The sequence below is a fragment of the Leptonychotes weddellii genome, chromosome 15 (assembly GCF_054177405.1).
Source record: "Leptonychotes weddellii isolate Sample4059 chromosome 15, ASM5417740v2, whole genome shotgun sequence".
In the NCBI taxonomy this organism is placed as follows: Eukaryota; Metazoa; Chordata; class Mammalia; order Carnivora; family Phocidae; genus Leptonychotes; species Leptonychotes weddellii.
This window is the reverse complement of record NC_138383.1, coordinates 17,882,391-17,910,213: the sequence shown is the minus strand read 5'-3', so window position 1 is coordinate 17,910,213 and position 27,823 is coordinate 17,882,391. Positions and strand designations below refer to the sequence as shown.

General features: G+C 49.3%; 2 protein-coding genes across 11 annotated transcripts in view; one reads left to right on the top strand and one right to left on the bottom strand.

Annotated features, from left to right (window-relative positions):
• ATP6V0A1 (ATPase H+ transporting V0 subunit a1) overlaps nucleotides 1-21,080 on the top strand; it is a 49,056-nt gene extending 27,976 nt beyond the window's left edge. For 2 of the 10 annotated variants that reach the window (XM_081804970.1, XM_081804968.1), the window contains exons 14-22: nucleotides 924-1,042; nucleotides 1,727-1,943; nucleotides 2,321-2,428; nucleotides 3,261-3,335; nucleotides 7,227-7,334; nucleotides 8,325-8,342; nucleotides 13,283-13,400; nucleotides 13,713-13,884; nucleotides 19,496-21,080. In XM_081804970.1, coding sequence (XP_081661096.1) covers nucleotides 924-1,042; nucleotides 1,727-1,943; nucleotides 2,321-2,428; nucleotides 3,261-3,335; nucleotides 7,227-7,334; nucleotides 8,325-8,342; nucleotides 13,283-13,400; nucleotides 13,713-13,884; nucleotides 19,496-19,589 — 1,029 coding nt within the window. In that variant the 3' untranslated portion in view covers nucleotides 19,590-21,080. The remainder of the gene's footprint in view (nucleotides 1-923; nucleotides 1,043-1,726; nucleotides 1,944-2,320; nucleotides 2,429-3,260; nucleotides 3,336-7,226; nucleotides 7,335-8,324; nucleotides 8,343-13,282; nucleotides 13,401-13,712; nucleotides 13,885-19,495) is intronic. The other 8 variants (XM_081804966.1, XM_081804964.1, XM_081804967.1 and 5 more) reach the window with 4 other exon arrangements.
• PSMC3IP (PSMC3 interacting protein) overlaps nucleotides 1-27,823 on the bottom strand; it is a 180,226-nt gene that overhangs the window by 122,794 nt on the left and 29,609 nt on the right. The gene's annotated exons all lie outside the window — the stretch shown is intronic.

Genomic DNA, 27,823 nt, shown 5'->3' with positions numbered 1-27,823 from the left:
GTTTCATGATATTAAAGAATCGTTGTTAATGCTTTTGGGAGTGATAACAGTATTGTAGTCATGTTTTAAAAAAAATTAGTCCTTACCCAAAAGTGGGGGGCGGGGGGCAGGCTGTGGCACCTGGGTGGCTCAGGCAGTTAAGCATCCTGCTCTTGATTTCAGCTTAGGTCATGACCTCAGGGTCATGAGATTGAGCCCCATGTCCATGCTGGGCATGGAGCCTGCTTAAGATTCTCTCTCGGGTGCCTGGGTGGCTCAGTCGGTTAAGCATCTGCCTTCAGCTCAGGTCTGATCCCTGGGTCCTGGAATCAAGTCCTGCATCGGGCTCCCTGCTCAGCGGAGAGTCTGCTTCTCCCTCTGCCTCTGCCCTCCCCCCTGCTCATGCTCTCTCTCACGCTGTCTCTCTCAAATAAATAAATAAAATCTTAAAAAAAAAAAAGATTCTGTCTCTCCCCCTGCCCTTCTCCCCACCCTCTCCTCCTCCTCCCCAGCGTGCAGGCTCACTCTCTCTCAAAAAAAAAAAAGTCTGAAATATTTACAGCTAAAATGATATGGTATCTGTACTTTGCTTCCAAATACTACGGAGGTGGGGAGTAGGTTGTCTGTATGATAAAATAAGATTGACCTTGAGTCAATAGGTAATTGTTCACCTGGGTCATAGGTAAATGTGAGTTTGTTATACTGTCCTCTCTACTTAAGTCTGTGTTTAGAACTTTCCATAATTAAAAAAAAAGCTTTAAAAAATAGGTGAATAGGAGAGCCTGGCTCGCTCAGCTGGTGGAGCATGCAACTCTTGATCTCAGGGTTGTGATTTTAGCCCCATGTTGGATGTAGAGCTTACTTTAAAAAAAAAAAAATAGGTGAATAATAATATCCTATTCACGAACTCTGTAATGCCTTTTTGTTTCCTTGGGTTGTGACAGATCTGGAACATTGCTACCAATAAACTGACCTTTCTCAACTCCTTTAAAATGAAGACATCTGTTATCCTAGGCATCATCCACATGATGTTTGGAGTCACTTTGAGCCTCTTCAACCATACGTGAGTTGCTCTGTTTATGTCACAAGAACATGCATAGCTTAGGTAATGCTTTTGCCTAAAGAAATCATGACATCTTTGAGGAGGAATAAGTAACTCAGAACCCGGTTCTATGTTAAAGAAGTGCTTTTATAAAAATCTCATATTCTTAAATGAGGCTTAATTAATATTAGTCCCTTAACAATTCACAACTGCAGTAAAGATCTTTGAAAAACCTTTTGTCATTTTCATCAAAATGAGTGAGTTACTTTTTTTCTTTTATGTGTAACTCATATAAAATTATGAACTGTGATTCCAGAATGTACTATATTTTCCAATCTCTTTCTCATGGGAAAAGATTGGTGGGGGTGGTACCAAGATGTTCAAGGTCCAAAAGTTTGGAAGTCATGGTTAATCCTGCTTGTCTCTTTTGGCCTCCAGTGCTTCTGGCTGTTACTTCTTAAAGTGATAAAGACAGAATTGAGGGAGCTGTAGGTAGGAAATCTAGTAAGTACTCCATTTCATGTAAGGGTGACCCTGGGTGTCTGCTCACCATTTTTTTTTTTTTTTTAAGTAAGGTCTGTGCCCATCGTGGGACCTGAATACACAACCCTGACAGCAAGGGTTCCAGGCTCCACTGACTGAGCCAGCCAGGCACCCCTGGGTCTATTCACCTTTAACATTTTTTTTTTCTCTCTTCCTTTTTAGCTATTTCAAGAAGCCCCTGAATATCTACTTTGGATTTATTCCTGAAATAATCTTCATGACCTCTTTGTTTGGCTACTTGGTTATCCTTATATTTTACAAGTGGACAGCCTATAATGCTAATACATCTGAGAAAGCGCCAAGCCTCCTGATCCATTTCATAAACATGTTTCTCTTTTCCTACGGGGACTCTAGTAATTCGATGCTGTATTCCGGACAGGTGTGTCAACCCGGAGGTGGACTGTCTTAGGTGGTTACCCTAGATCAGGAAGCCGGATATTTCTGTGACTCTGGAAAAGCCTTTAAAAATCTCTTTCTGTGGTATTAGTTTTCAGCCCATACATCAGACCTAAATTCAGCCCATCCTCCTTAGCTTCAGAGGATCTAATGTAATTCCTGTGTCCACAAAGGGTAGAATTTATAACTCCCATCCTGTGAGACAATTCCTGGGCTTTGCCACAACATCTTCTAATTATTTTGAGAAGCTAGATAGTGTTATTCCTAGATCAGTAAGAAAGTACTGTTTGGGGGAAATTTGTGCTGGAGTTGGAAACTGTGTGTTTGATTAATGTGATGTGCCTTGTCCTTACTTTGTAGAAAGGAATTCAGTGTTTCCTGGTAGTGGTTGCGCTACTGTGTGTACCTTGGATGCTACTATTTAAACCACTGGTCCTTCGCCATCAATATTTGAGGAGGAAGCATTTGGTGGGTGTACTTTTATTGCTGAAAGTTACTAGATTTTTTTTTTCCTTGAGATCAAGGCAATTCCTCACCAGATATAATGAATCGTGTATAAGTCTATATGCTCTTAAAATGCACTTGTGTCATATCCCAGCATGAGCACTGGACCTGCTGAAATTTAAAAAACAAAAAACAAAAAAACCCATGTGCTTGCTGTTTGAACATCTGGATTCAGCTTTGAGTAGCTCAGGTAGAGGAAACAAGTCATAAGTTTCTACCTTTCCTGGTCATGCTTTGCTCATGCTGTGCTTAGCACAGTCCAGGTCTGGGCCTGCCTAGATGCAGCATCAGCCAAATCAGGGCTGTAAGAGCTGCAGGTGGGTGAACCCACTCATGTGGTTTGCCTGGGCAACCACAAGGCTGACGCTGAGACATTTTCTTTTAAAATGAGACCATGATACTTTCACCAATCAAGACATCCGGAAAAAAGATTTGGTTTAAAGAACAATTGATTTTTTTTTTCTTTTGAAAAAGCAGCACATACACTTGTGTTTACTTAATGTATGTGTGCTTATGAATTCTACACACACACACTTAAGTTGCCAAATTTTCATTTCTGGCTGTGCAATAATGCTTACTTACTACCCTGGCGAGTAAAGCCCAAAAGATCTTACTGCATGACTCTCATACGGCTGTTAGATTATGATTCCTTTTTGAGAGCAGCTGAGTTACAAGACCCTCCTTCTCCCTTTTCTGACCATCTTCATCCTTCCATGTACCCTCCATCCGTCTCCCCCCTCACTCCTTCCCTCTTTTGTTTCTTTCTCCCTTCCTCTTCTCTTCCGTTCACTATCAGGAAGGGCAGCCTGTGGAGGCCCCAGTCAGCCCAACCCCGAGCCAGCAGGGACTAGAGGCAGCAGCGGCTGCAACAGTGAGTGAATTAAAACTGACAAACCATCACATTTTGTGTAAAGAGGTGGCAAACAGTGCAGCAGAATTCTTTTCAGTTATATTGAGAGCATGGGACATGTGAGCTCTTGGAAAGTACATCCTTGTTACTCATTAAGACAATGACAAAAGATTTCCACCTCTTATGAATAGATTCTAATGTCATCTTTACCATTGGTCTACTAAGTTTCTATTAAAAACTGTAAGTACAGTCATGTCTATGGAAGCAGTTTGACTGTTGTACCCTCTCAGAATGCCATTATCTTAATCCAAGATGGCAGCTCTTGGACTCATCCACTTTCATGTCTGTCTTTTGTAACCATATATTAGATGATTTTTCAGCATGGGGTGAGAACATTCCTGTGATTCTTGAATTAATTTCCCTGCTCTTTAAACTTCTGCTTTGGAGGGACGCATGGACATTTGGTCCATTTTAGCTATGACTTTCTCTCCTGCCAGTGGGGCCTTATACATGTCTACTCTGTTGTGAGAGACTCAGAAGCCCTCCTGTCCTCAGCTGCTCCACTGAGACCTCCAGTCTGCGTGGGTCGCATGTACCGTCTGCATCTGATGCAGTAAGCAAAGTCATCTGTTTGGATCTTTCCTTCTTTAAATACCAACTCATAATTCAGCAACAGCACTTTGAATGTTAAGCATTTCAGTATTTGCCCTTAAAAATATCTTTTAACCAAACTCTTTTAATGCACTGTTACCAACTTAGCCCAGTCTATTCTAGGTAATCAATAAGATTTTTAAAATCTCACCAGCAGTGATCACACATGTTACTAGTGTGATCTAGTGGCATCATACTCCTTTAAAAGAAAATGAAATATTCAGATGGATGACTGTTTCCTTCATTAGGTGTTTCTGATCATTTTAAACTTAGAAACCTGCCATAATCATCCTTCTAGAATGAGTCTAAAAGGGCTGACATTTTGGATCAGAAGATAATTTAATGTTGCTGCTTTTAATTATGTTCAAAAAGGGACTTACTCTTTCCTTTCCTGTGAGAAATTAAAAAAAAAACAAAAAACCCACAAAGCACATACTATACCATTATCGACATTCTTTCCCAGTGCTCTTCTTTTTCCTAGTCTTAGCATATTTATGATGTGCTTCTGATGCATCAGTCTTGATGCTTTTACCTCTGGTATCCTCTTCTGTGACACTACCCAAATTAAATGTCCCCAGTCTGGAAAGCTGCACATTCATAGGGTCTTTTTCGCCCCACTGGTTCTTTAGCGAAATATCTGGTTCTAGAGAGCAGCCTGAAGGCATCAGGATGGTCATTTTACAACAAGGGTCCTGGATTCTTGACCCTAAGGGCTGAGGATACGATCATTGATCTGTGTTCTGTTCTATGTCCTCTTGGTTGTCTATAAGTGGTGTATCACAGTTTACTTTTTTCTTTTCTTTTTTCTGCTGATGTATATGTCTCTTCCCCCCTTCCTATAACTCTCATGTCCTGTGTCCTGAAGGGACACTTCTTAGTGTCTGCCTGGGGAGGTGATTTACCTGTCTGCCCCTCACTCTGCTGGTTGGGGAAAGTTTCAGAAATGACCTTCTGTTTTGGGAGCCTTAAAGCCTGAAGGCTGCCTGGACCCTGTAACCCATGTCAGGGTACGCTGGGGTCCTCTCCTGTCACCAGTGACCTTTGCTGTACTTGCAGTCCACCTTCTGAGGGTTGTCAGGTGTAAGGTTCACATGACCTGGAGGTGCCCAGGGTCTCAGGGCTTCCCGAATCTGACTACACATCAAAATCACCTGGTAAACTTTAAATTTGTTTGTTTCTTAGGGTATTAAAACAAAAGAAGTAATAAAGATGGTCCCTAATTCCATGACCTAGGCAATCCCCTACTGACATTAAAAAGTAAAATTAGGGAAAAAAAAAAAAAAAAGTAAAATTAGGGGACACCTGGGTGGCTCAGTCGGTTAAGCGTCTGGCTCTTGATCTCAGCTCATGTCTTGATCTCAGGGTTGTGAGTTCAAGCCCCATGTTGGGGCTACTAAAACCCTACTAAAACAAAAACACAAAAAAGTAAAATTAAAGCAATAGGTTAGAGAATGCAAGTAGTATAGAAAGAGAAAGCCCCCCTCTCCCCAGGCCCCTTCTCCTGCTCAAAGGCAAGGGAATTTTGCTTCCAAATTTTTTCTGCATATATCTATTATCCATTAATATAAATATGTATATATGTTTGTACATGTATATGTATATGTGTTTAAAACACACTAGGAATTGTGTTTTAAACTGACTCTTCTGCCCCTTGATTTATTAGGTTTTAAAATTTTTAGTGTATCCTGGGAGATTGTTTCACTCTTTTATAGTTGTCTAGTATTCCATAGAACATTCTGTTGGATATGCTAAAATTGTGTAATCACTCTCTTGTTGATGGATGTGTTGGTTGTTCCCAATTCTTTGCTTTTACAGATATGAATGCAGGGAATATCATAGTCTGTGTACCTTGATAAAATTTCATAAACATAGATGTTCCCAGCAGTGGGACTGCTAAGTCTCAAAGGGTACTTGCATTTTTTTGTGTGTGCTTACATTTTCAATTTTGATAGACAGTAAAAATGATTATATAGTTTGTACTTGGGGAAATATTTTTTTTAAACATAGATTTCCTAAGCCCCACTCCAGACCTACTAAATGTATAATTTCTGGAGGTAGCATTTGAGAATCTCTATTTAATTTCAAGGTGATTCTGATGCAGCTGGTTCTCTGACCAGCACGGGAGAACCCCTGCTACAAGGAGAGAGAGACTTTGCCCGGACACTGAGTTCTGGTAGTCCATAAGCTGTGGTAGAAGGTGCACACCAAAAGGTGAAGCTGTGAGTGGGGACCCCAGGGCAGTTGACCAAACCTGTTGGCACATCGCATACTGCTGCCCAGAAGGCCGTTTTGCAGGAGAGCAGTTTTTAAACTCTTGCTTCCTTTGGGCTTCCTGATCAGAAACCACAAGAAGTGGACCTAGGGGCTGTTTCTTAGCTCCTTTTCCCTCTGGCAGATTAGCACTCATTGCTATTTGTCTGACTTCACCCCAGTTCTGCCTGGTTTTTGCACTCAAAGAGTCCTTTTGCCTCAATTAAGCCAAGCTTTTCCAAGTCAGGTTGACTTAGAAATTCTGGTTCTGGGGAACCCATTGAACACAATGCCTGGGAAATGGGAAGAAGCAAGCACCCAATCACCATCTGCCCACAGGCCTGTAAAAGAGTTGTTTTAACACTCCAGAGTCCTCCACTGAAGGAAAGGAGCCTTTTTCTTTTTCTTTCTTTTTTTTTTTTTTTTAAACTCCGTATTCTCTAGCCATAGGCTGATGCACATTAAGCTTTTTTTCCCTTCCCTGATCTAGGAAGTCCTTTGTTCCTGGGCAGAGACCCGGTCCGCTTCTGAGAGAGGTTGCTGGAACTCTTGGGTTCCAGTTGAAAGTGTATCCGACCAGGTTATAGTCACCATTGTCATTTGGCTCCCCTCCCTCTTAGAAAGTCTGATCTTGACTTCTAGAAAAACTTAGAGCACTGACAGCTTTACAGATAGAGTTATAGTCATTGTAAGAGTCTGTTCATATGAAGCTTTTTGTCCAAGCAGGCATCTCAATTAGCCTTGACTGAGGCCAGGTCAGTGCGTCCTGGTGTGGCAGGCAGAACTGATCAGATTGAGGTAGTAAATGCAGGGGCTGGGGCTGGGCCGGTGGTGGTTGGGGCGGGGACAGTGGTTTGTGTTTACTTAGCTGTTGGATCAGCGGGTTTTGATTTTGTTGTTAGAATACATGCTTTTCTGAGGTTTGTATGCACTAACCATCGCCCTTCCCCACCTCACAGAATGTCACATTAAAGCCCAGGCAAATTCTACTCTTTCTGTTCATCTGTGTAGGGAACTCTCAACTTTGGTGGGATCAGGGTGGGCAACGGACCGACAGAGGAGGATGCTGAGATTATTCAGCATGACCAGCTCTCCACCCATTCAGAGGACGCGGAAGAGGTAAGATCCAGTGGCATGGGCTTCCTCTCCTTCTCTTGTGGGGCAGCCCTCGTCTTGTGTGCAGTAATGGCCTCCCTCCAGTCTTCTTGAAAAATGAAAATGCTAATACTAGTGATCAGCCTGCCTTCTGGGCCTCTTCGGGCAGCACAGCTTTTTCCAGCGGGCCTGCTGTGAACTCCAGGTTCCCCCTGGGTGCCCGTGGCACTTGTGTTCCCTTGTCCCAACTCGTGGAATTCTGAGTTGCCCACAGTACTCTGCATGCCAATCTCAGTGACTGACTGTCCTCCTGGGGATCAAGGGCAGAGTGGGCCCAGGCTTCCCCGCTCTTGTTACCAGAAACACAGCCCCCTCAGGGCAGCTTCTTCATCCCTTGCCCCTTCCAGGAATGGTTCCAGTTGGAACTGTAACCGCGGGTACTTTTTAAAGTCTTGTCCCACTAATGTGCTCCTGTTGCAGATACGTTATTTGAGCTTTTTAAAAATGTTATTTGCCTACTTTTTACAGGGAGAGTGAAAAGTAGTAAGGCCAAATTAGACTTTTCCTTAAACCACCACCTCCAAGCTGATTTTTAAAATCCAGTCCCCTTGCCTAACCACTCACACCACAAACCTCTGAACTGAACTTTTGAATGTCATCTATTCATTATATTCTTTTGTTGTTGTTGTTGTTGTTATATTCTTTTTGAAGCAAATAGAATGGGAGTTGGGGGACCCAGATGACTGAACTTCTCAGTCTGACTGACCACGTCCCCTATGTGTATGACATTTTAAAAAAGAAATTATAAGTGTTGGGGTGCCTTTAAAAAATATGTATCTTAATGCTCTGAATCCCACTGGGTTTGCTTTCTGTGTATGCTGAGGAGGCCTGCCTCCAACACATGAGGCCCATTTAACATTAACAGTTTTCCCGAGAAACAGTCAATAACCTTGTGCTTGTGACTTGTGACTGTGTGGCATGGCTTCCCACTAAGTGTAAATTTGTGTTTACAAGCCTACCGAGGATGAAGTGGTAAGAAACAAGCTGGCTTTGCCTTCATGTTTATCTGGGGCTTCTCTTTGCCATCCTTGTGATCCGTCTGCCGACCCTGCTGCAGCCGGGGGCCCACACATGCCACCCGTGCATCCCGCATCTCACTGGCCATTTCTAACCAGTTCGTGAACCTGTGTTCTGAAAAAGCTCATCTCCATTAACTGCATCTCATGTCGGTCACCTCTGTCTTTGTTTCATTGACTTTGCTGATCTAATACCTCTGAGAATGGCTTGAAAGGAGCTACAAGTAATGTCTGCTTTGGCATTCTTGAGGTGACCCCCTTGGGGGTTAAATCCCAGTGGTCTTTGCTTTCCCCTCCTGTGGTGTTATGTCAGGTATGGTAGCTCTGCCGCTGGGAGTAGCTGTTTCCTCCTTGCTCCTCGGAGAGCTTGTGAGTAAAGCTCACCCTTCCTCCCTGTCTGAGATGCAGCCAGCCTCTTTCTACTGTCCTCATCAGCTTGATGATACTTGAAATGAGAATTGCTGGGCCCTCACTTGGGGTCAGATCTACCTCCCTGTGACCCAGGTGGGAGGGAGACAGCTTTCAAAAAGGAGGCTTTGCCTCTCCGATGTATCCCAGAGAAAATCCCATCTGTGTGACAGGAGTTCATATTATACCAGATAATAGAAACAAAGTTGGCTATTCAGGGCACATTTGGAGTAGGAGGCCTTCTAGCTCAGCAGTAATTCATTTAGCAATACACGAATTTTAAATTGGGTTTTTTAAAGGCCTTGCTGCACTGTTTGCATCTTTCCCCAAAACTTTTCTCTAAAATACCTAGACCCATGAACCCTTCCCTTTCCTGGCTCTCCTGGTCCTCTCTAAAGGGGCAGTGGGATGGGAACAGGAAAACCTGTGCTGTTCTGTGTAAAAACAGACCGTGCTCCGTCTTCCTGAAGGCTGGAGAGGCTCTTTTGCTGGCATCCAGGAGCCTCTGTGTTCCTGTGAGCTGCTCATCATAGTCACTGGTTGAGCTGCCTGGAAGGGCTGGCTGGGAGGGTGTTCCCTGTTAGTGAGGAGCCCGGCCCTCTCCCAGTAACACAGCCCCTAACAACACTGTTCTTGCCAAGTGTCTTCCTAGTTGAGCACCCAGTGCCATGGTCATTGTCAGAATGGTCCTCATTTGTAAGCCAAGTCCCAGGGTCTTTGGACAACCACACAAGACGGACTGTAATTCAGCCTCCCTAGTCTCTGCCCCTCCGCTCCCTCAAGGGTTCAGCTTCCCGTGGCTTCCTAAATAATAATGACATTTTATCTTTATCAGGCACATGTACAGTCTAGTTCTCCATAGCCAGATTTAGATTAACTGTTAGAATTATTTAAAGATTTCAAACAAAACTTTTTTTTTTAAGTCCAGCCTACTTCTTCGAGAACTTCCCCTTTTTGCTTGGCTGTGAAAACCTATATGCCCCATGTAGGCCATTATTCCAGCCTGGTGGAAGCAGTAGTCCTTCTCCCTGCGGAGCGCTAAGTCCAGTTGCAAACCAGAGCCAGGCCAGTTGATCGTCTGGGAAATCTTTAAAGGCTGTAACCATTCAGCAAGGGTCAGTGGCACCTCTCCCTACTGTGTCATCTCATCAGGTGTAGTCTTCCCACCTGTCCATCCGTGTACTCATTCTATCCGTCCATGTTTTCATTCATCCCACCCACCCATCCTCCATTCAGTCATCCCGCTCACCCATCTGTCCATCTGTCCATCCCACCCACCCATCCATCTGTTCATTCATCCCACCCACCCTCCCATCCGTTAATTCTTTTATCCCACCCATTCATTCATTCATTCACCCTCTATGTGCCAAGCACTCTGGTGCTACAGAAACTGCAGGAAGAGAAACATAGCCCTTGCCTCCAAGGAACTCCCAGCCAAATTGAGGAAACAGTCTGGGTGACAGATGGTGTGATTAAGGTGTGCCCAGGATGCTGTGGGAACACAGAAAGAGGGCACCTGACGAGCACTGGGGTGGGGTGGAGAAGAGGAGACCAGGAAGTGATTCCCTGAGGAGATTGTTGCTAACTTAGTCCAGTCAAGCAGGAGTCTCTGTGGGGACTGGGTGGGAATGCAGACCCATCAGTGTGTATAGTTATCGGAAAGACAGGCGTGTGGGCCCATCACGTGTTGGGGATAAACAAGTACGCAGCGGTAGAGTGTTTGGATAGCAAGGAGCCAGTCAGAGGACATTGCTGAAATGCTCTAGTGGGGGTGTTCTAGGGGATATTGGATTGGGGAGAGGTCACAGTCTGGAGGCATGGAGACCAGCTAGTCTGATATGAGTCATGAAAGAATTGGGAGGCTTGTAGTGAAGTGAGGCATTTGCAGGGGAGTTGGAAAGGAAGGGACGGATAATGAGATCAAGGAAGTTAGAGCTACAGGTCCCAGGGCCTTAATGAATGTAGGCAGTGAGAGTGAGGATTCAAGATTGACTTCCAGGCCTGGGTGCCTGGGGCCCTAGTGATGACGCTGTTAGACATGGGACATGGAGTAGAAGTAGGTCCCGGTGGGGTCAGAGGAGAGTGATTAATGAGTTTGGGTGGCACTGAGTTTGAAGCGCCTGTGGTACACTAGGAGGAGATGTAGCACGGCTAGTTGGAAACAGTCAACAAGGAAATGAAGGTGTCCATCTGGGAGTCACTCCTACGGGTGGCCCTCTAAGCCCTGAGCAGCCGCGCTGCAGGAGAGGTGTAAGAGCTGAGGCTGGACCTCCAGCATTTAAGGAAGAACCAAGATGGAGACTGGGAAGGAGCATCCAGGGAGGTAGGAGGAAAACCGAGGGCAGGCGAATGTCTACAGAGGGAGGAGGAAAAGGTGACAGTGGGAGACACTGCAGGGGCTCAGTCAGGACACAGAATGTGTTAGACCTCACATCCGGGAGGCAAGGGAGCGGGTGCCGGGAAGGTCGGGTTTGTGGGGCAGAGAGGGTGGAGGGCAGGGCCCGGGAGGTGAGGAGGGGATGGGCCGCGCACCTGGAGGAGTGTGTAGACCGGGAGTCTGCAGCTGCCCTCCTCAGTCACAGCTGACTCCGGAGGCAGTGATATAGGCTCCTGAGTGCTTGACTGCATTTCACCCTAACTCCTCACCCACCACAGTCTTCCCCCATTATATAGAGATGAAAACTTGCCCAAGGTTACAAAGCAGGAAGTTGGGAAGAAGAGAAAGTGCAGAGAGTGTGGGTAATACCCAGAAGGGAGGCTTCCTCCGTGTGTGTTCTCCATTCTTCTGGGAAGAACTCTGGGTAGAATAAAACTGCTGAAAGGGGCCTGGTTCTACAGGAAACCCAGCAGTCCCTGCTTTCGCGGAGCTCTTAGGAGCAGAGACCAGTGCTCCTGGGAGCAGGGACCTTTCCTTCCTCTGAGCATGGGCCCTGGGGCAACAGCCAGCACTGGTGGGAAAGAGCTCTTAGCAGCGTTGTTGGGATTGGGGTAACGAGTTTTTAGGGTAACTAGGAGGCTTGAAGAGCCTGTTGCAGAAGAAAAGCCCAGAAATACTCAGAGTGTAGATGGTCAGGTGAGGGAAACTGAGGCAGTCGCCCAAAGATGGCGTGTTGGAGCCGGTCTCTCTCCCTCCTGGCCGCACCCCTGAGGCCTGGGCTGTTAGCACTTTACCAGCCAGGTCCTTCTCTCGTCCTGCCCTCATGCAATTTCCAAAAACACTTCTGGTGTCCTTTGGGAGTGGTCATGTGAGTCTTGAAAGAAACTGGTGAAAAACAGACTCTGACCTGAAGGCAGGGCAGGCGGGGAGGCCCTGTGCTTCTGGGGTTCTGGGCGGGCTGTGTGGGAGGAGCCCAGGAAGGGCCCGCCTCCTGTTCTTTGGCAGCTGAATGCTCCACCTGGCAGGGTGGGGGAAGGCCTGGAAGTGTGTCTGGCACGCTGTAGAGATGCCAGTAATTCTTCCCAGCCCGGCTTGGAGCGGGCTGCATGTGAACTCCGGCAAGCTTGTTCTAACTCTACCCCCTTATTCTGGAAACAGTTTTGTTGTTTGTTTTTTTAAAAGATTTTATTTATTTATTTGACAGAGACACAGCGAGAGAGGGAACACAAGCAGGGGGAGTGGGAGAGGGAGAAGCAGGCTTCCTGCGGAGCAAGGAGCCCGATGCGGGGCTCGATCCCAGGACCCCGGGATCATGACCTGAGCCGAAGGCAGACGCTTAACGACTGAGCCACCCAGGCGCCCCTGGAAACGGTTTTTGATGTGGGAAGGAAAGCTGGGAGAAAGGGAGCGTAAGAAAAACAGAAACAAAAAAACAATAGATGTTCAGTGTGGTCTCAGTCAACTGGAGGATTTTGGAAAACTTTTGTCAGAATTTCCCTGTGTCATCTTCTCAGAAGCCACCAAAAAAAAAAAAAAAAAAGTTATCTTGCTCCCAGCAGGTTGTAAGAATAATAAGTGGAGTGGCTGTAGAGGCTTAGTGTTGCCTCGGCAGCTTCTGGCCCGATAGCCTGTCACCTGAAGCATGGCCGGGGAAAGCCCTTCTGCTCTCCTGACTCAGAGCAGGGCGCTTCCCTCGGGCACCGTAAGGAGGAAGTCAGCTGGAGGAGGCCCAGCAGCAGGGCCCTAGGAGTCCCGCGTCCAGACAGTCCATTTCTCTGAGTGCTCTTAACTCGGCATACATTCCACTCTTGAGCTTACAGCCTAGCGGGAAGAAAAAACAAACGGGTTGAGAATCATCTCATTAAGATGGAGGTCATTAAAATGTAGAGAATTAAGGGAAATGGGGTGTCCCAGTTGGGGGCTAAGCCAGGCAAGATTTCTGGGGATAGCATAGCTGAAATCACCACCTGAGTTCAGCGTTGGGGGTTCCTGGCCTGTGTAGCCGTTAGTGCTGGCGCTCACACCCAGGCCCAAAGCACCAAGTGGCCACAGCACCATCTACACATCCCCTCCCAGCCTTATATCTTCTGTCTGGTTTCCTCCCATGACAGTTTGACTTTGGGGACACCATGGTCCACCAGGCCATCCACACCATCGAGTACTGCCTGGGCTGCATCTCTAACACCGCCTCCTACCTGCGGCTCTGGGCCCTCAGCCTCGCTCATGCACGTGAGTGTATTTCTCTCAGGTCGAAAATTATGGTTTTCCCCTTCTCTGGGCACTCTCTCAGATGTAGGGCTTAAGTAGAGTGGAAATAACATAAGGGTTCTGGAATTATTCAGACTCCTGAATCCTGGGACAACAACGTCCAAATGGGAGGACCAGCGCCTTTGCCAGGTTAGCTATGCATGGTAGTCCCCCTAAGGCTGCAGGAAGCCAGGGTGCAGCAGACAGTTCAGGTGAGGGACAGCAGAGCAAACTGGAAGGCCCACAACACCTCTTGCCAAACTGAACCCGATGTCCCGTCTCTGCATTCCCCAGAGCTGTCTGAGGTGCTTTGGACCATGGTGATCCACATCGGCCTCAGCGTGAAGAGCTTGGCAGGAGGTTTGGCGCTGTTCTTCATTTTCGCCGCCTTTGCCACCCTGACCGTGGCCATCCTCCTGATCATGGAGGGCCTCTCGGCCTTCCTCCATGCGCTGCGGTTACACTGGTGAGCGGCAGCGAGTTCGGGGGGCTGGGGATGTGTCCTTAGCTGCTCGGAGGGCAGCTTTGCTCTTGTACAGAATCCGGAGACACTAGGAAGTGTCTGCTTTCATTCACATCATTATGCCCAAGGACCTACATTAGGAGTGAGCATCAGGAAACCTCCACAAAAGCACAGCTCACTCTTTAGAGCCCCCAAGGGAGAATTCTCTGGTGGGTGTTGTCAGATTCTCTCTCCCTGCCTTTAGCCTTCTTCACTGCTCTTGATTATGGACCTGCTGAGGTTGTTGGTTTGTTTGGGGTTTTTTAGCTCTGGCATAAACTTTCTCCTGTCTTCAGAGCGATGGAAGCAACTCTGGAATAGATTTGCAGTCCAGAAAGATGCTAGAGCACACTGTACCCCAGTTTTGTCCCCCTTGTTCTGTCATTGTGCCCGTGTCTTTGGGTAGGAGCCCTGGCAACTCCATGTGGGTAGGGGGTGTTCCTGGTTCCATAGTGTGTAGCTCAGTGCCCTGAAGCAGCTTCTTCAGAAGGGCAGGTTTGGATTTGTTTGTTTTCCTTAAAGTAGTTTGTGGCTTTTAATGGCTCTGCCTGGAGAGAGCTAGCTCAGTCCCAGGGGGTGGGAGAGGTGGGGTCTGGTCCAGGCAGTGACCCTATGACCTCAAGGTAGGATTGCCAGATTTAGCAAATAAAATTACAGGACATCCAGTAAAATTTGAATTTCAGATAAACAGTGAATTTTTTTTTTAGTACAAGTATTTCCCAAATGTACATGGGACATACTCATACTAAAAACTAGGCATCCTGTACTTTATCTGGCTTCTCTACCTCAAGCCCTCCCTCTTTTGAGTCTCTGCTTCCTCCTTTATGTTGTGATTCTCCCTCTCTTTTTGGGTCTCAAACCCCAGTGGCCCTGGAGGCTCTGGGCCCTCTCCCTAGAGAAACATCCCCCCCAATAGTTTTACCCATTTAGGGCGGCCACAAACTCACTGACCCTACCTTAGGAACTCCTAGACGAGATGGTCTGTGGTGCTAATGATCTCAAGATCAGAGAGTGTGTAGAATGTCTCGTTACATCCGTTTTCTAAACCTGAACCCAAGGATCCTCTGCCGCATTCCCCTTATCTTTGGTTTTCCTCCTGACTTGGTTATGCTGAGCCCCCTCAAAGATTCCTCTGTTATGGACAGAGGGGAATGTGAGGCACGGAAGGGCGGGGCGCAACTGGGACTTATTCTTCCCTCAAAAGCTCCTTTAAAATAACCCGTCCTCTGGCTGGCTTCCTCCTCCTTGCTGCCCTCCTCCCCACCCAGCTGTTGTTTATCTACTGTCCAGCCAGGAGGTTAGGAGCGCTGTGTGGCTCAGACTGCTGGCACACTACCCTGTTCTCAGCTTATCAGCATACTCTCTCCCCAGCACACTTCCTCAGCCACTTGGTATGAGGCAATGTCTGTGTGACCAGCCTCTGGTGACTCACTGTTTCTTCCTTCCTTCCCTAGTCACTTCTCTGTCTTCCTGAGCCCTGTGCTCGAGGGACCAGTTACTACCCCACCTGAATCCCAACCCAAGTGGGGAGCCTGTAGCCTCCTCCCTGGGCGGGCTGGGGAGCAGTCACAGTGCTGGGTCAGAACTGTCAGAGCAGTGAGCCAGGCTTACCACAGGGTGAGGAAGGTCGCTGGAGCCTGGGCCTAATCTCCAGAGTGAGCAGAGGCAGCCTGGGAGGCCATGTTTTGTTGTGGCCAGAAGGATTATGTCTCCCTCAGGCTTAACCTGTGGCCTTCAAATGAAGGTGTCTTCCCACGGCCCCGTGAATGAGCCCAAGGACCTGATGAGCGACAAGAGAACAGGCTTCAGAATTAGGCCCACCTGGGTTCAAATTCCATCTCTGCTGTCACTGGCTGGGTGACCCCCAGAGGAGAGCACTTACCTCACTGAACCTTACTTTCTCTCAGGTGAAGAGAGGATGGTATCCACGTAACATGGTTGTGGTGATAAATAGGAAATAATGTGCATACCAGGTGCCTGTCACAGTGCCCCGGCTCATCATAAACTGTGTTCAAGTGCACATCGCAGCCACCCTGCTTAGAAGTGGGCTGCCCTGTGGAGAGGGCATCTTGGCCATGGTCCCTTGTAAAGAAACTGCTTTTAGTGTTTAGAGAGGGGAGACCCCCTGGAGGAAGCGCATCTGAATGCCTGTAATTTTCAAGGAATGGGCTCGTCAGACAAACTTGTGGGTTGGTTGGTTTGGGTAGTAGAGGTATCACGGAGAAGAGAAACACTAAACTGTTCGGCTTTCAGAATCCATTGTTGGAGGCACGTTTGGAGCATCGCCCTTACTGAAAGGGGGTGAATGAAACGGGTGCTCGTGCTCCCCCTCCTGGCCGAATATGGATGCACTGCAGGGATTCCTGGGCCTTCTTGTCCCCCAGGTCTGCAGGAATTCTGAGTTATGGCCCTCTTATGAGGCTGGGGACAGCTGGTCCTGCCGAAAATGGCTGCGGGACATTGCTGCTATTTTTCCTGGGGTCCAGCCTGGGCGTCCTCATACCTGTCACTTTACCCCTGGCTGTCAGCTGGGGTTTCCTGATCCTGATGCAAGGGCTGCCCCATTATAAAAGTTCTGGATGTCTTCAGTGGGGACAAGAACCACAATGTCTGCTTTGGTAACAAACATAAACCACTAGTCTGAGATTCATGTGGGGTCCTAAAGGAGGTGGGTGATATATTTGAAAACAAGAGTGAACAGGTTACTGTCCCAACTTGCTGATTTCATCTCCTTCTGAGTTATGTGTCTATCTATTTTTGCCTACTGTAATTAGCTGTCTTTTCTTCCTCAGGAAAGGCAAGGCAGGGATAGGATTTGTCAGTTTGTGGACACCAAACTGACTTTAGTAGAAAGACTGTTGCCCCCTGACCCACTTTCAGGAACTAAATCCCTTCTTAGCAGATTCCACATACGTGTCGATGTGCACACTTGCACACTCACAAACTCCAACTCCTTTGGTTGAGGGCCAAAGGAAGGGGGGACCATATTGTCATAAGGAATGGAGTGGCGCCGCAGCAGGTTACCACAGGACGGGTGCGGGAACGGCTGGCCCGGAAGAAAGCACGCCTCAAGTGTAGTTCCTGGCTGCCATCATTGCCCTGACATGTGGGCCATTAGACAGATGTGTGTTCCAGGCCCTGGACTGCTCAGAGAGCGGCAGAAAGGGCCAGAGAAGCAGCTCGGTCTAGGATCATCTTCCTAAAACTGCCTCTTCTCACTCACACCCCCGCTAGGAAAGGGAGGAGACCCTTCCCTCACTCAAGGAAATAAGGTTTCCTATCAGGTAGCAGTGGTGAGTGCTCCGGGGACTCCCACTTATCCTTCGGGGTCACTGGGTGGCCTTTGCCAGTACCGCAGCTGGAAGGGAAGGGGTGTCCGAGAAACCCATCCGATTTCCTGACACCCTCCTCACAACCGTAGAATTCTAGAGGTGGCTTGGGGCACGGCGGAGCCCCGGAGGCTCCCTGGGTGGTGTAGCAGGCTCCTAAAATAAGAGGACCCAGCAGGGCCCTGGCGCAAAGAACTTCATGTTTGTACTTTCTCAGGAAGTACACATTTCCCTGCTTGGGAGGGAGGGGTGGTTGGGCAGTCCGATAGGGAGATTGCTTTCCAGCTTTGTTCCGGGAGGTTGGGGTAAGTGAGGCCGAGAAGGGGCGTGAAGTCAGGCTGACCATGAGACGCCTGAGGTGTCCGTGGTGGTGGCCACCCTAAGTCTAACCACAGGCAGTGGCTGGTGGTAGAGGTGGTATCAGGCCATGTGTCAGAGGGACCGCCCATGGGCTCACTTGGCAGAATTTATGCACCTGCATCCCAGACACGTGTAGCCCTTCCTTCCCGCTGGGCCCCCTGGGTAGATGAGGCACGCAGAGGAATGCCAAGAGAAGGATGGTGATCCCACGGGCATCTGAAAACTTCTGAAGCTTCTAGTCCGTTCATCCAGTTTGGAATTCGAATTGTTTGTGTGATTAGCCAGCCAGGGGCTCAGAGTTCTGGACCCCGAGTAGACCCTAAGATGACCTGCCCACCATCTCGATAAATGTTGTTGAATGCAAACGGGATGTGTCAGTCTCTTTCCAGTTGTTCAGAAATGCGCTTGCCATATGCAAACAGCCTACTCAACGTGAAGGACCAGACAGCAGTGGGTGAGAGGCAGGAACCTACCCCATCCCCACCTAATTCCCCCAACGGAGGCCTGAATAGCTGTAGCTTCTAGGACTTCTCGGGGTTGGGATATGTGGATGAGTCCAGATCCCGGGTTGAAATTGCTTTTGCCAGGAATCCTGTGACTGACTTCAGTTTGAAGCCCCTTCCCCCAGGTCCTATTTTCCCTTGGCCCAGGGACCCCTCCAGAGTCTGGGAGGCTTTGGGACCTTGGCCCAGCCCCTGGAATGTGGGGCTGGGAGGAGAAGGCCGCCTGTTCTTACGCCCACGCAGAAAATTCTGTTCACCTCTTCTCCTCAGGGAGTGGAGCCGGCAGCTCTGCGGTGTCGTCAGCCAGCACCCCAGGGCTGACGGGGCCTCTGAGGACCTCTGAGGGTCACCACAGACTGACCCCCGAAGCAGACAGTCCTTCCACCATGCCCTGCATGAGCACCATTGCCTGCAGCGGGCCCCAGCTCCGAGCCCCGCCTGTCCTTCTGTCCTTCTGGCGTCCCCAGGGTCACTCAGCGCTGAGTGGAAACCATTCCTCAGGGCAGCTCTCCTTGGCTTTTTTATCCTCTGAATCATGCATTTTTCTGCCCATATTTGGTGGTGGTTTGGTTGCTGGGCAGCCATCCAGGGAGTATGCAGGGGGAAGTGTAGCCTGCAGCCCAGCTCTGCTTCCAGGAGTGCTGTCTTCCTGCCCCTCAGAGTTGGAAAGGGCCCCAGGGAGACCGTCAGCGGTGGATGCTGGGCTGCCTGGGAAGGGAGGTGAAGCTCTGCTTTTCCTTTCAGCCCGAGAGAAGAATTCGTTCTCAGATGTTTTTGTAGTTGGAGAATATTTTTGCCGTTACTTGGAGAAGACTCCCCCTCCCCCCATGCCCCTTTCCTGGGAATTTCCTCCCCAAAGCCTCCAGTGTTTACTCAAAACCCTCCCTTCTCCTTCCTCCTGCAAGGAAAAGAAACAAACTAGAAAACAAGGGCACTTGCCAGAGTCCCTGGCGCTGAGCTCGCTGCTGCCCAGGGGCTTCCCTGAGAGTTCGGCCTCAAGCCCCTGAGCCCCGGCGGGAGTCCAGTGGATAGTCTCTACATTGCCCTTAGAGACTCAAACCAAGGGCACTTCTTTTGCACATGGCTAGACAAAGAGTTTTGCATAAACACACTGTGCTCAGCAGGAAGGAGCAGGAACTGAGGACAAACCAGGGAGGAGCTATGCGGCACTCTTGCCTTCAGAAGCAGGGCTTGTGTGCGCTGTGGGAACTAGGCCAAGCTCTGGTCTGGGTGGGTGGGTGGGTGGCAGAAGGCCAAGCTGCTTTCCCGAGCTCAGCTAGGAAAGCGAGGCCTTGGGGAGGAGAGTCAGAGCATCTTTCTAGCCCACTGTGAAATCCCAAAAGGATTCTGTGGAATGATGACACTCCTTTTCCCTTTCCCCAGGGTGGAGTTCCAGAATAAATTCTACAGCGGAACCGGTTTCAAGTTCCTACCCTTCTCCTTCGAACACATTCGGGAAGGGAAGTTTGACGAGTGAGCCCATCCTGGGGCTGTGTGCCGGCAGGCTGCCCTCCCCACTCCCTGCACAGTGGTTACCTGTGCTCCTCTTGCCTGTTGATTGTGTTCCCTGGATATCGGGGCGTTTGTGTCATCCCAGCCACCCCTCCCCCAGCTGCCTGTGAGTCATTTAGATAGATCCGTCCCTCCCTGAGTCCCCTGCCACAGCCACCTTCATGTGTAGTGTAGAGAGAAGCCGGGCTCTGGCTGTCACTTACACCCACTAGGCACCGGCCTTGCCCTCCCAGCCTCCGTCCAGCCAGAGACAGCCCCTTCTCTGTCCCCTGGTGATGAAAAAGTTTGTGCATTTTACATTTGAGCCCAAAGCCCACGGAAGGAGTGCTGTCACCATCCACACCCCAGACTTTGAGCCCCCTTTTCCTGCCACTCTAGTTACTGGTTGGGGGCAGGGGTGCTCTTTAACATGCCCCATTCTTGGGTTAGCAGGGGTAGTTCCAGGAAGGTGGCATGTCTGTCCTCTGCCCATCCCCTCTGGTCTTCAGAACAGTTGTTAATCAGGAATTCAGCTGGGCCCAGCTGTGCCGTCGTGCGCCGCTTCTCCCTGTCACTCCCAAGGGTCCCAGGGTGCCCAGCACCACCTCCCTAACCACGCCCTCTCCTCCTCCCTCCCAGAATCCCCTCCTTCCCCCTGCCCCTGTGTGTACCCAGCATAACAGCACAGCCGGGAGTGACCCGAGCAGAGAGGTCCTGGGCTGCCTCCTCTGGTTGGAGGCTTCTCAGGCCAAGCTGTGGGCCCCGCCACAAGCACGCTCTCTGGGCAGAGGGTTCAAACCGTTGCTCTTGCCTGGTGCAGACCCCAAGACCTTCCCCTACCCCCAATCATGAGTCTTGAGGGCAGGACCGTAGTCATCCAGGGTGGTTCTGCCTGCAGACCTGCCTTCTCTGCCCTCCCGTGCCCCTCCCCACTTCCACTGGGGACCCCAGTCAAGGGAGTGGGGTCCTGGGCAGCGAAGGCTGGTGCCATTTACATTTTGCAGATTGGAGGCAATGGCCAGGGCTGCAGTGTGCTGGTTGTGAGAGCTGCACCCCCACCCCCACCCCCACGGGCCACCTCTCCTGTCACCCCCAGGGCTATGGCTTTTAGGGCCTTTGAATCATGTGTTGACACAGCAGCCCTGGCTGCTTCAGCTAAATTGAACCCTGGGGCCCCCAGTGGTGGAGATAATTCCCTGAATGGGCCAGGCCCCTGCCCTCCTCCCACCCTGGCTTTTCTGAGTGAGTTACTTAGAGCTGCTCACGACTCTCCTGGCCATGGGCCACCCACCCCAGCTTCCCCGTGTGCTGGCCAGTGTGACCCTGTGCTGAGCCCCCTCCCCTCTGGGCCCGGTGGTTTACATGATGACTTTGCTCTGGGTACAGCAGGGTTTGAAGCAGAGGTCTTTGTCAGGAACCCTGCCCAAGGCCCTTGTGTTCACACATTCCTGTGCTGAATAAAGTGTGCTTGACCCTACCAGGGAGGCTGCCTGTCCTTGTGCCCACAGCCCCTGCCCCTCCTCCAGCACGTCTGCTTTCCTGTGATCAGGCCACAGCTGCAGCCGGCAGTGTGTGAAATTCTCACCTCTCAAGTTTCCTGGGCGCCTTCCCCTCCCTCGAGCCCAGCAGCTTCTCAGATACTGCCTCCGGTGCGGAGGGGACCTGGGGACCCCTCCTCCTCTTCCTTTCCCGCCCTACCCACCGAGATGGCAGGGCACGAGGGGGCCTGGGCATCTGCCCATCCGCCTCTCCCTCTTCTCCAAGTGTGCTTTCCAGGACTCAGGAGCCTGGATATTTTGAGCCCTGATGCCCTCGGCCTTGGTGTAAATAGAGGCTCTGCGTGGGGTTCCACAGGGCAGCGGGAGAATGTGAGGTGCTGAGGTAGGCAGGTGGCCGAGGAGCCAGCAGGCAGGGCGGGCAGGGAGGGTGCCGTCTCCCTCCTGACTGCCATGTAAGGCACCCACATTCTTCCTCCATGCCCTCCCTCCCCATTCCTCCTGGGGCCTCCAGGACAGGGGCTGCGCAGGAATGGGAGCGGCGGGCTGACAGCTGCTGCTCCAGGAGGGGTGAGGGGGGCAGGAACCCCCCCGTTTCATGTTCCTTATCCTTCAGCCCTCTCCTCCCCGACAGGCCACCTGCCCTGGAACAGGCCCTTGAGTGCGGCACCCCCACCTGGCTCCACGCGTGAGCAGTCCAGGATGGGACTTAAGGTGGAGGAGCTCTTTAACCTCTGCTCTGTTACTGACTCAAAAGGGAGACTTAATAAGGAATAGATATTTGGACTCAGTGGAATAGAGTTGAGAGTCCAGAAGTAAATAGATTTACTTTGTGGAAGATTGAGCTTCCACAAAGGGGCCAAGACAATCCAGCATGGAAAGAACAGTCTTCAACAAGTAGTATTTATACAACTGGGTATCCACGTGCGAAAGAACAAATTTGGACTGCAGCCCCCACACTGTATTATAAAAATTAACTCAAAATGGGTCGTAGACCTAAATGTAAAAGCTAAAAACTAAAATTCCTAGGGGAAATTATAGAAGAATGTCTTCGCGAGCTTGGGTTAGGTGATGATTTTTAGATACAACACCAAAAGCAAAGCGATAAAAAGATGAAAGAGGGGCGCCTGGGTGGCACAGTGGGTTAAGCGTCCGACTGTTGGTTTCAGTTCAGGTCCTGATCTCAGGCACAGCACTCAGCGCAGAGCCTCCTTGAGTTTCTCTCCCTCTCCCTCTACCCCACCCCCACCTGTTTCTCTCTCTTAAATAAATAAATCTTAAAAAAATAAATAAATAAAAGATTAGGGCCGCCTGGGTGGCTCAGTCAGTTGAGCATCCAACTCTTGATTTCGGCTCAGGTCATGATCTCAGGGTCATGAGATCAAGCCCCACATTGGGCTCTGTGCTCAACACAGAGTCTGCTTCTCCCTCTCTTCCTCTTCCTCTGCCCCTCCCCCTGCCGCATACGCACAGGCTCGCTCTCTCTCTAAAATGAAATCTAAAAACAAAGATAAGGGCCTTAGTCTTACAAGGCTTTGTACTTTAAAGGACAGAATCCAAACAACCCTCACACTGGGAGAAACTGCAAATCATATCTAATAATTATGGGACATATATCTTGAATATATAAAGAACTTTACAATTCAGTCATAATTACATAAGTACCTTAATTTAAAAGGTAAAATTAGGGGTGCCTGGCTCAGTAGAGTGTGTGACTTTTGATCTTGGGGCAATGAGTTTGACCCATGTTGGGTATAGAGATTACTTTAAAATAAAATCTTAAGGGGTGCCTGAGTGCCTCAGTCGGTTAAGTGGCTGCCTTCGGCTCAGGTCACGATCTCAGGGTCCTGGGATCAAGCCCGGCGTCAGGCTCCTTGCTCAGCGGGGAGTCTGCTTATTCCTCTGCCCCTACCCCTGGCTTGTACGCTCTCTCTCTAATAAATAAAAATCTTTTTAAAAAAATGTATAAAAAAATAAGTTAAAAAAATAAGTTAAAAAAATATTTTTTTAATTTAAAAAATGGAAGGATTTAAGTAGGCATTTTTAGGGAAAAAACACAACACAAATGAGCAATAAGCCCATGAAAAGATGCTTAGCATCATTAGGGAAATACAAATCAAAACTACAGGAGGATCTGCCACATCAAACCCACCATGAAAGGCAGTAATAAAGGGACAGTTACAACTGTGGACAAGGATGTGGAGGAATTGGAACTGCAAGGGGGAGGGGGATGGAAAATGATGTAGCTCCTTCAGAAAGCAGTCTGGCAGGTCTTCAAAATGTTGAACATAGAATTAACGTGAGTCAGCAATTCAACTTCTACATATCTACCCAAGAAAAATGGGGGGAAAATGCATACAAACTTGTACACAGGTGTGCATTGTGGTATTGGTCATTGCCCCAAAACGGAAACAACCCAGATGTCCATTAGCTGGTGACTGGATGAGCAAGCAGTGGCCCGTCCATACATACGATAGGTATTAGTCTACAGTGAAGAGGAATCTAGTACTGACACATGCTACAACATGGATGAGCCTCAAAAGCATTATGCTAAGAAGCCAGATGAAAGACCACATAATGTGTGATTCCATTTATGTGAAATGTCTAGAATGGGCAGATCCGTAGAGACAGATAGTAGATGGGCAGTTGCCTAGGACTGGCTGCTGGATGGGGCTGGGGCTGGGGCTGGATTAAAATGGCAGCAGTGACTGCTAATAGATACCGGGTTTCTTTTGGGGAATGATGAAAATGTAAAATTAGATTATAGTGACAGTTGCACAGCTCTGAATTTGCTTAAAAAAAAAGAAAACATTGAACACTGAATTGAACATTTATTTTTTTAAGATTATTTATTTGACAAAAAGAGGGCATAAGCAGGGGGAGCTGCAGACAGAGGGAGAGGGAGAAGCAGGCTCCCTGCTGAGCAAGGAGCCCAATGTGGGGCTCGATCCCAGGACCCTGGGATCATGACCTGAGCTGAAGGCAGACACTTAACCAACTGAGCTACCCAGGCGTCCCTGAATTGAATATTTAAATCAGTAAACTTTATGGTCTGTATCAATAAAATGGGGCAGGGCGTGGGAGACCTAGGGCTTCCACAGGGAGAAATTCCTCCCTTGCCCAGCGGAAAAGACCTGGGCTGGCAGGTCATTGACTAAGCGGAACTTGAGGGATCTAGTGGCCTTGGGCCACCTCCAGCGCAGCAGCTAAAGATGGACTGAGCAGGAACTGAGCCGTGGAGGGGGTGGGAATCCCAGGAGCCCTGGGGTATGGGCGGGGAGCAGGATAGATCCACGGCTCCCGTGTTTAAGGGACATGCCATGTATCCTGATCCCCTTCTTCCAAGAGCAGAAGAGATGCGCTGCCATCAGGCCGCTAGGGCCATATGATCCCCTTCTTATGGAATCCCTGCACCCCAGACCTCTGCTGAGTGAGTCCGTGCTCCCATCCAGGGAGTGCCCCACCTTGAGGTACTGGAACAAGTGTGGGAGAGGGTGGCTTGGTGTTACAGAGATAGGAGACAAGTCCATCAGCATTTGCAAGACCCCACTCTTTGTCCTGTCCTTCACTGGGGGCCTGGGTAGGACTGCACCTCTTTCTGCCCCTAGGAGCCCTGGGTGGAAGGGCCATTGGAGCTCCCCTCAGATCCCAGATTCTCAATGACCTGCCTGCTCTCCCTGCTCCCCAGCCGACCCAAGGCATGTCCGGGTGTGGGCTGTCCCCTGGTGGCGAGACAAGGAAGGAGCCACACATTTCTTCTCACATGCAAGGTGGGTGGCATCCTACAGGCTGTGACAGGCCAAAAGGAGTAAGTGACCCTGGAGGTATTCTGGGGTGCATAGGCAGAAGGTCTGGCTAGAAACAAAAGAGGAGACAGATGGAGAATGGAGAGCCCAGCTCCCTTGTTCCACACACGTTAATTGAAAAAGTGAGTCATGGTAAAATGATCAGACAGTACAAAAGGCCCTATGATAAAAGCCTCCCTCCCACCCTGAGAGTCCCAGTGCTCCACCCAAGGCAGCCACTGTTTCCATGGCCTTTTTTTGGGTTTAAAAACACAAATGGGGGACGCCTGGGTGGCTCAGTCGGTTAAGCGTCTGCCTTCGGCTCGGGTCATGATCCCAGGGTCCTGGGATCGAGTCCCGCATCGGGCTCCCTGCTCCGCAGGGAGCCTGCTTCTCCCTCTGCCTCTGCCTCTCTCTCTCTATCTCTCATGAATAAATAAGTAAAATCTTTAAAGAAAAAAAAAAAAACACAAATGGGAGGGCGCCTGGGTGGCTCAGTTGGTTAAGCGACTGCCTTCGGCTCAGGTCATGATCCCGGAGTCCTGGGTTCGAGTCCCACATCGGGCTCCCGGCTCAGCGGGGAGCCTGCTTCTCCCTCTGACCCTATCCCTTCTCATGCTGTTTCTCTCTCTCTCTCTCTCAAATAAATAAATAAATAAATAAATAAATAAATAAATAAAAAACCACAAATGGGAGATTGCTATACCCACTAGTTTGACCTTTAAATATAAATATATAGTTTGCAGAACATTAACACAACACATTGTCCTCATCCTTTTTTTTTTTTTTAAAGATTTTATTTATTTATTTGAGAGAGAGAGAATGAGAGACAGAGAGCATGAGAGGGAGGAGGGTCAGAGGGAGAAGCAGACTCCCTGCCGAGTAGGGAGCCAGATGCGGGACTTGATCCTGGGACTCCAGGATCATGACCTGAGCCGAAGGCAGTCGCTTAACCAACTGAGCCACCCAGGCGCCCCGATCCTCATCCTTTTTTTTTTAGCGAATGATATTTTATCCAGTTGATGTACCTTAATTTCTTCAGCCAGCCCCCTCTTGTCCTCAAAGAGTTCCCAGCCTGGTTGGCAAGATGAGCAGAGACAGTGTGACTTGTCCGGAGTAATCCATGAAGCTCCTGCCCAGCATCCATGAGCCCAGGCCTTGAATGTGCTACCAACCCCCTGGAAGGTGTCCCTAATCTTTTGCTGCTGCCAGCAACTGCCACCACTCTAGATGAATCCAGATCCCATAGAGAGGCACCCTGACCTGACAACCTGCAGCCCAACTCCCCCAACCCTCGTGTGCCCTAAGATTCAGAAATGCTGGTAAAATGGTCCTGGGAGGAAAGTCTGACAAGTCTTACCTAGAGCAAAGACTGTTTGGAGGAGAAATTGGAGGGGAGTGGAGAGAGGCCCAGGGGCTATAGACTATGGACCCAGGAGGGCACAGCTCTCTGGGCTAGTCTTGGAGCTGCTCCCTGGGAAAGGGTGAGAACCTTCTGATACCAGGAACTGACTGGGAGCAGGGCTGCACCTCCCTCAGGAGCTGCTCACTGAGCTGGGAACAAGGCAGGGGGACTGCAGTTTGTGTCTGTGGCTGGGCAGGGGGCAGAGGAGCAGGGCAAGCTCGGTGGACTCCTGTGTTCTCTTTCGGTTCAGGCTCTGGATTCTCTGCACTGGCAACTCTTCCTCTGACGCCTCTCCTTTCTCTAAGCAGTTTCACTCAGGCCTGACAACCGGGAAAAAGCTACATATGCCTCCAAAAGGACCCAGAATCCTCTTAGAAAGTGTGTTCCTCCCGAAGGGCCCACCACTTCATGCCACCACATAGCTTCACCTGACCCCACCGTGCCCAGGCAGACAGCCTAAAAAGTTGCATCATTTGGGAACGGTGGCAAGAACGCTGGTCTGGGAGTTAGGAGGTCCGGGTTCTAGTCCTAGACATGTTCTCCTGCTAGTTACTGATCTTGTCCAAGTCACTTCCTTTCTCTGGCCCTCAGTTTCCCAATATGTACAATGAAGATATGGGCTCTGCCTGTCCCACTTCGGCTACCCTTTAAGCATCAAGTGGAGAGCCCTTACCTGCCCCCCAGCCCGCCCTGCCCCACCACGGCCAGTCCACGCTCACATGACCCATCTCTCCAACTTCCTGAACTTTTAGTTCCTCAAATCTGCCCAGCTCTTTCTTTACCCTTTTCACAGTCTTCATATATACATTTTCTCTGCCGGATATGCTCTCTCCTCCCTCTTTCCTAGTCAATCCCAATTTAATTCATATTAAATGTTGCTTCCTTTTGGAAGCCTTAGGCTGGGTAACTTTGTATTTCTTCACAGCATCACAACTTTATTTATGTTAGGGTGGCCAGTGTCCTGGGCAAAGAATTGTAACAAGCAGGACAGAGTTTATTGTCCAAGGGAGGAGAGGGGCCAGACATTCCAAGAGAAGTCACCGGAGTTTCTGTCAGGCTGGGTCTTTTAAGGTTTTTTTGTTTTAAGGGGTTTTGAAGGATGTGAGAGGGTCACATCTGTGTCCATGGGGTGGTGGGATGGGGGGGTGTCAACTCTTAGCCAGGTAAAACAGGAGGTGGCAGGTTCTTTGAGGAGCTCTGTCCCAGGCTCATCCGGGATATGGGTTGTGGTCAAACTAGAGAAGAATATGTTTTGTAGTTGGGGTCTACTTTCCTAGAATGGAGGGCACCATAACCTAGAAGAACAAAGTTAGGGCCAAGTGCAGACACCTGTGAGTTTTGTCTGTAAGCTTTGCTGGGGCTGGGGGTGGACTTTGAATGTATTCAATTTTTTTTAGGAGTAAATTTATTTATTTAGAGCACATGAGCGGGGAGGGGGCAGAGGGAGAAGGAGAGAGAGAAGTTCAAGCAGACTCCCTGCTGAACCCTATGTGGGGCCGGATCTCACAACCCTGAGATCATGACCTGAGCCAAA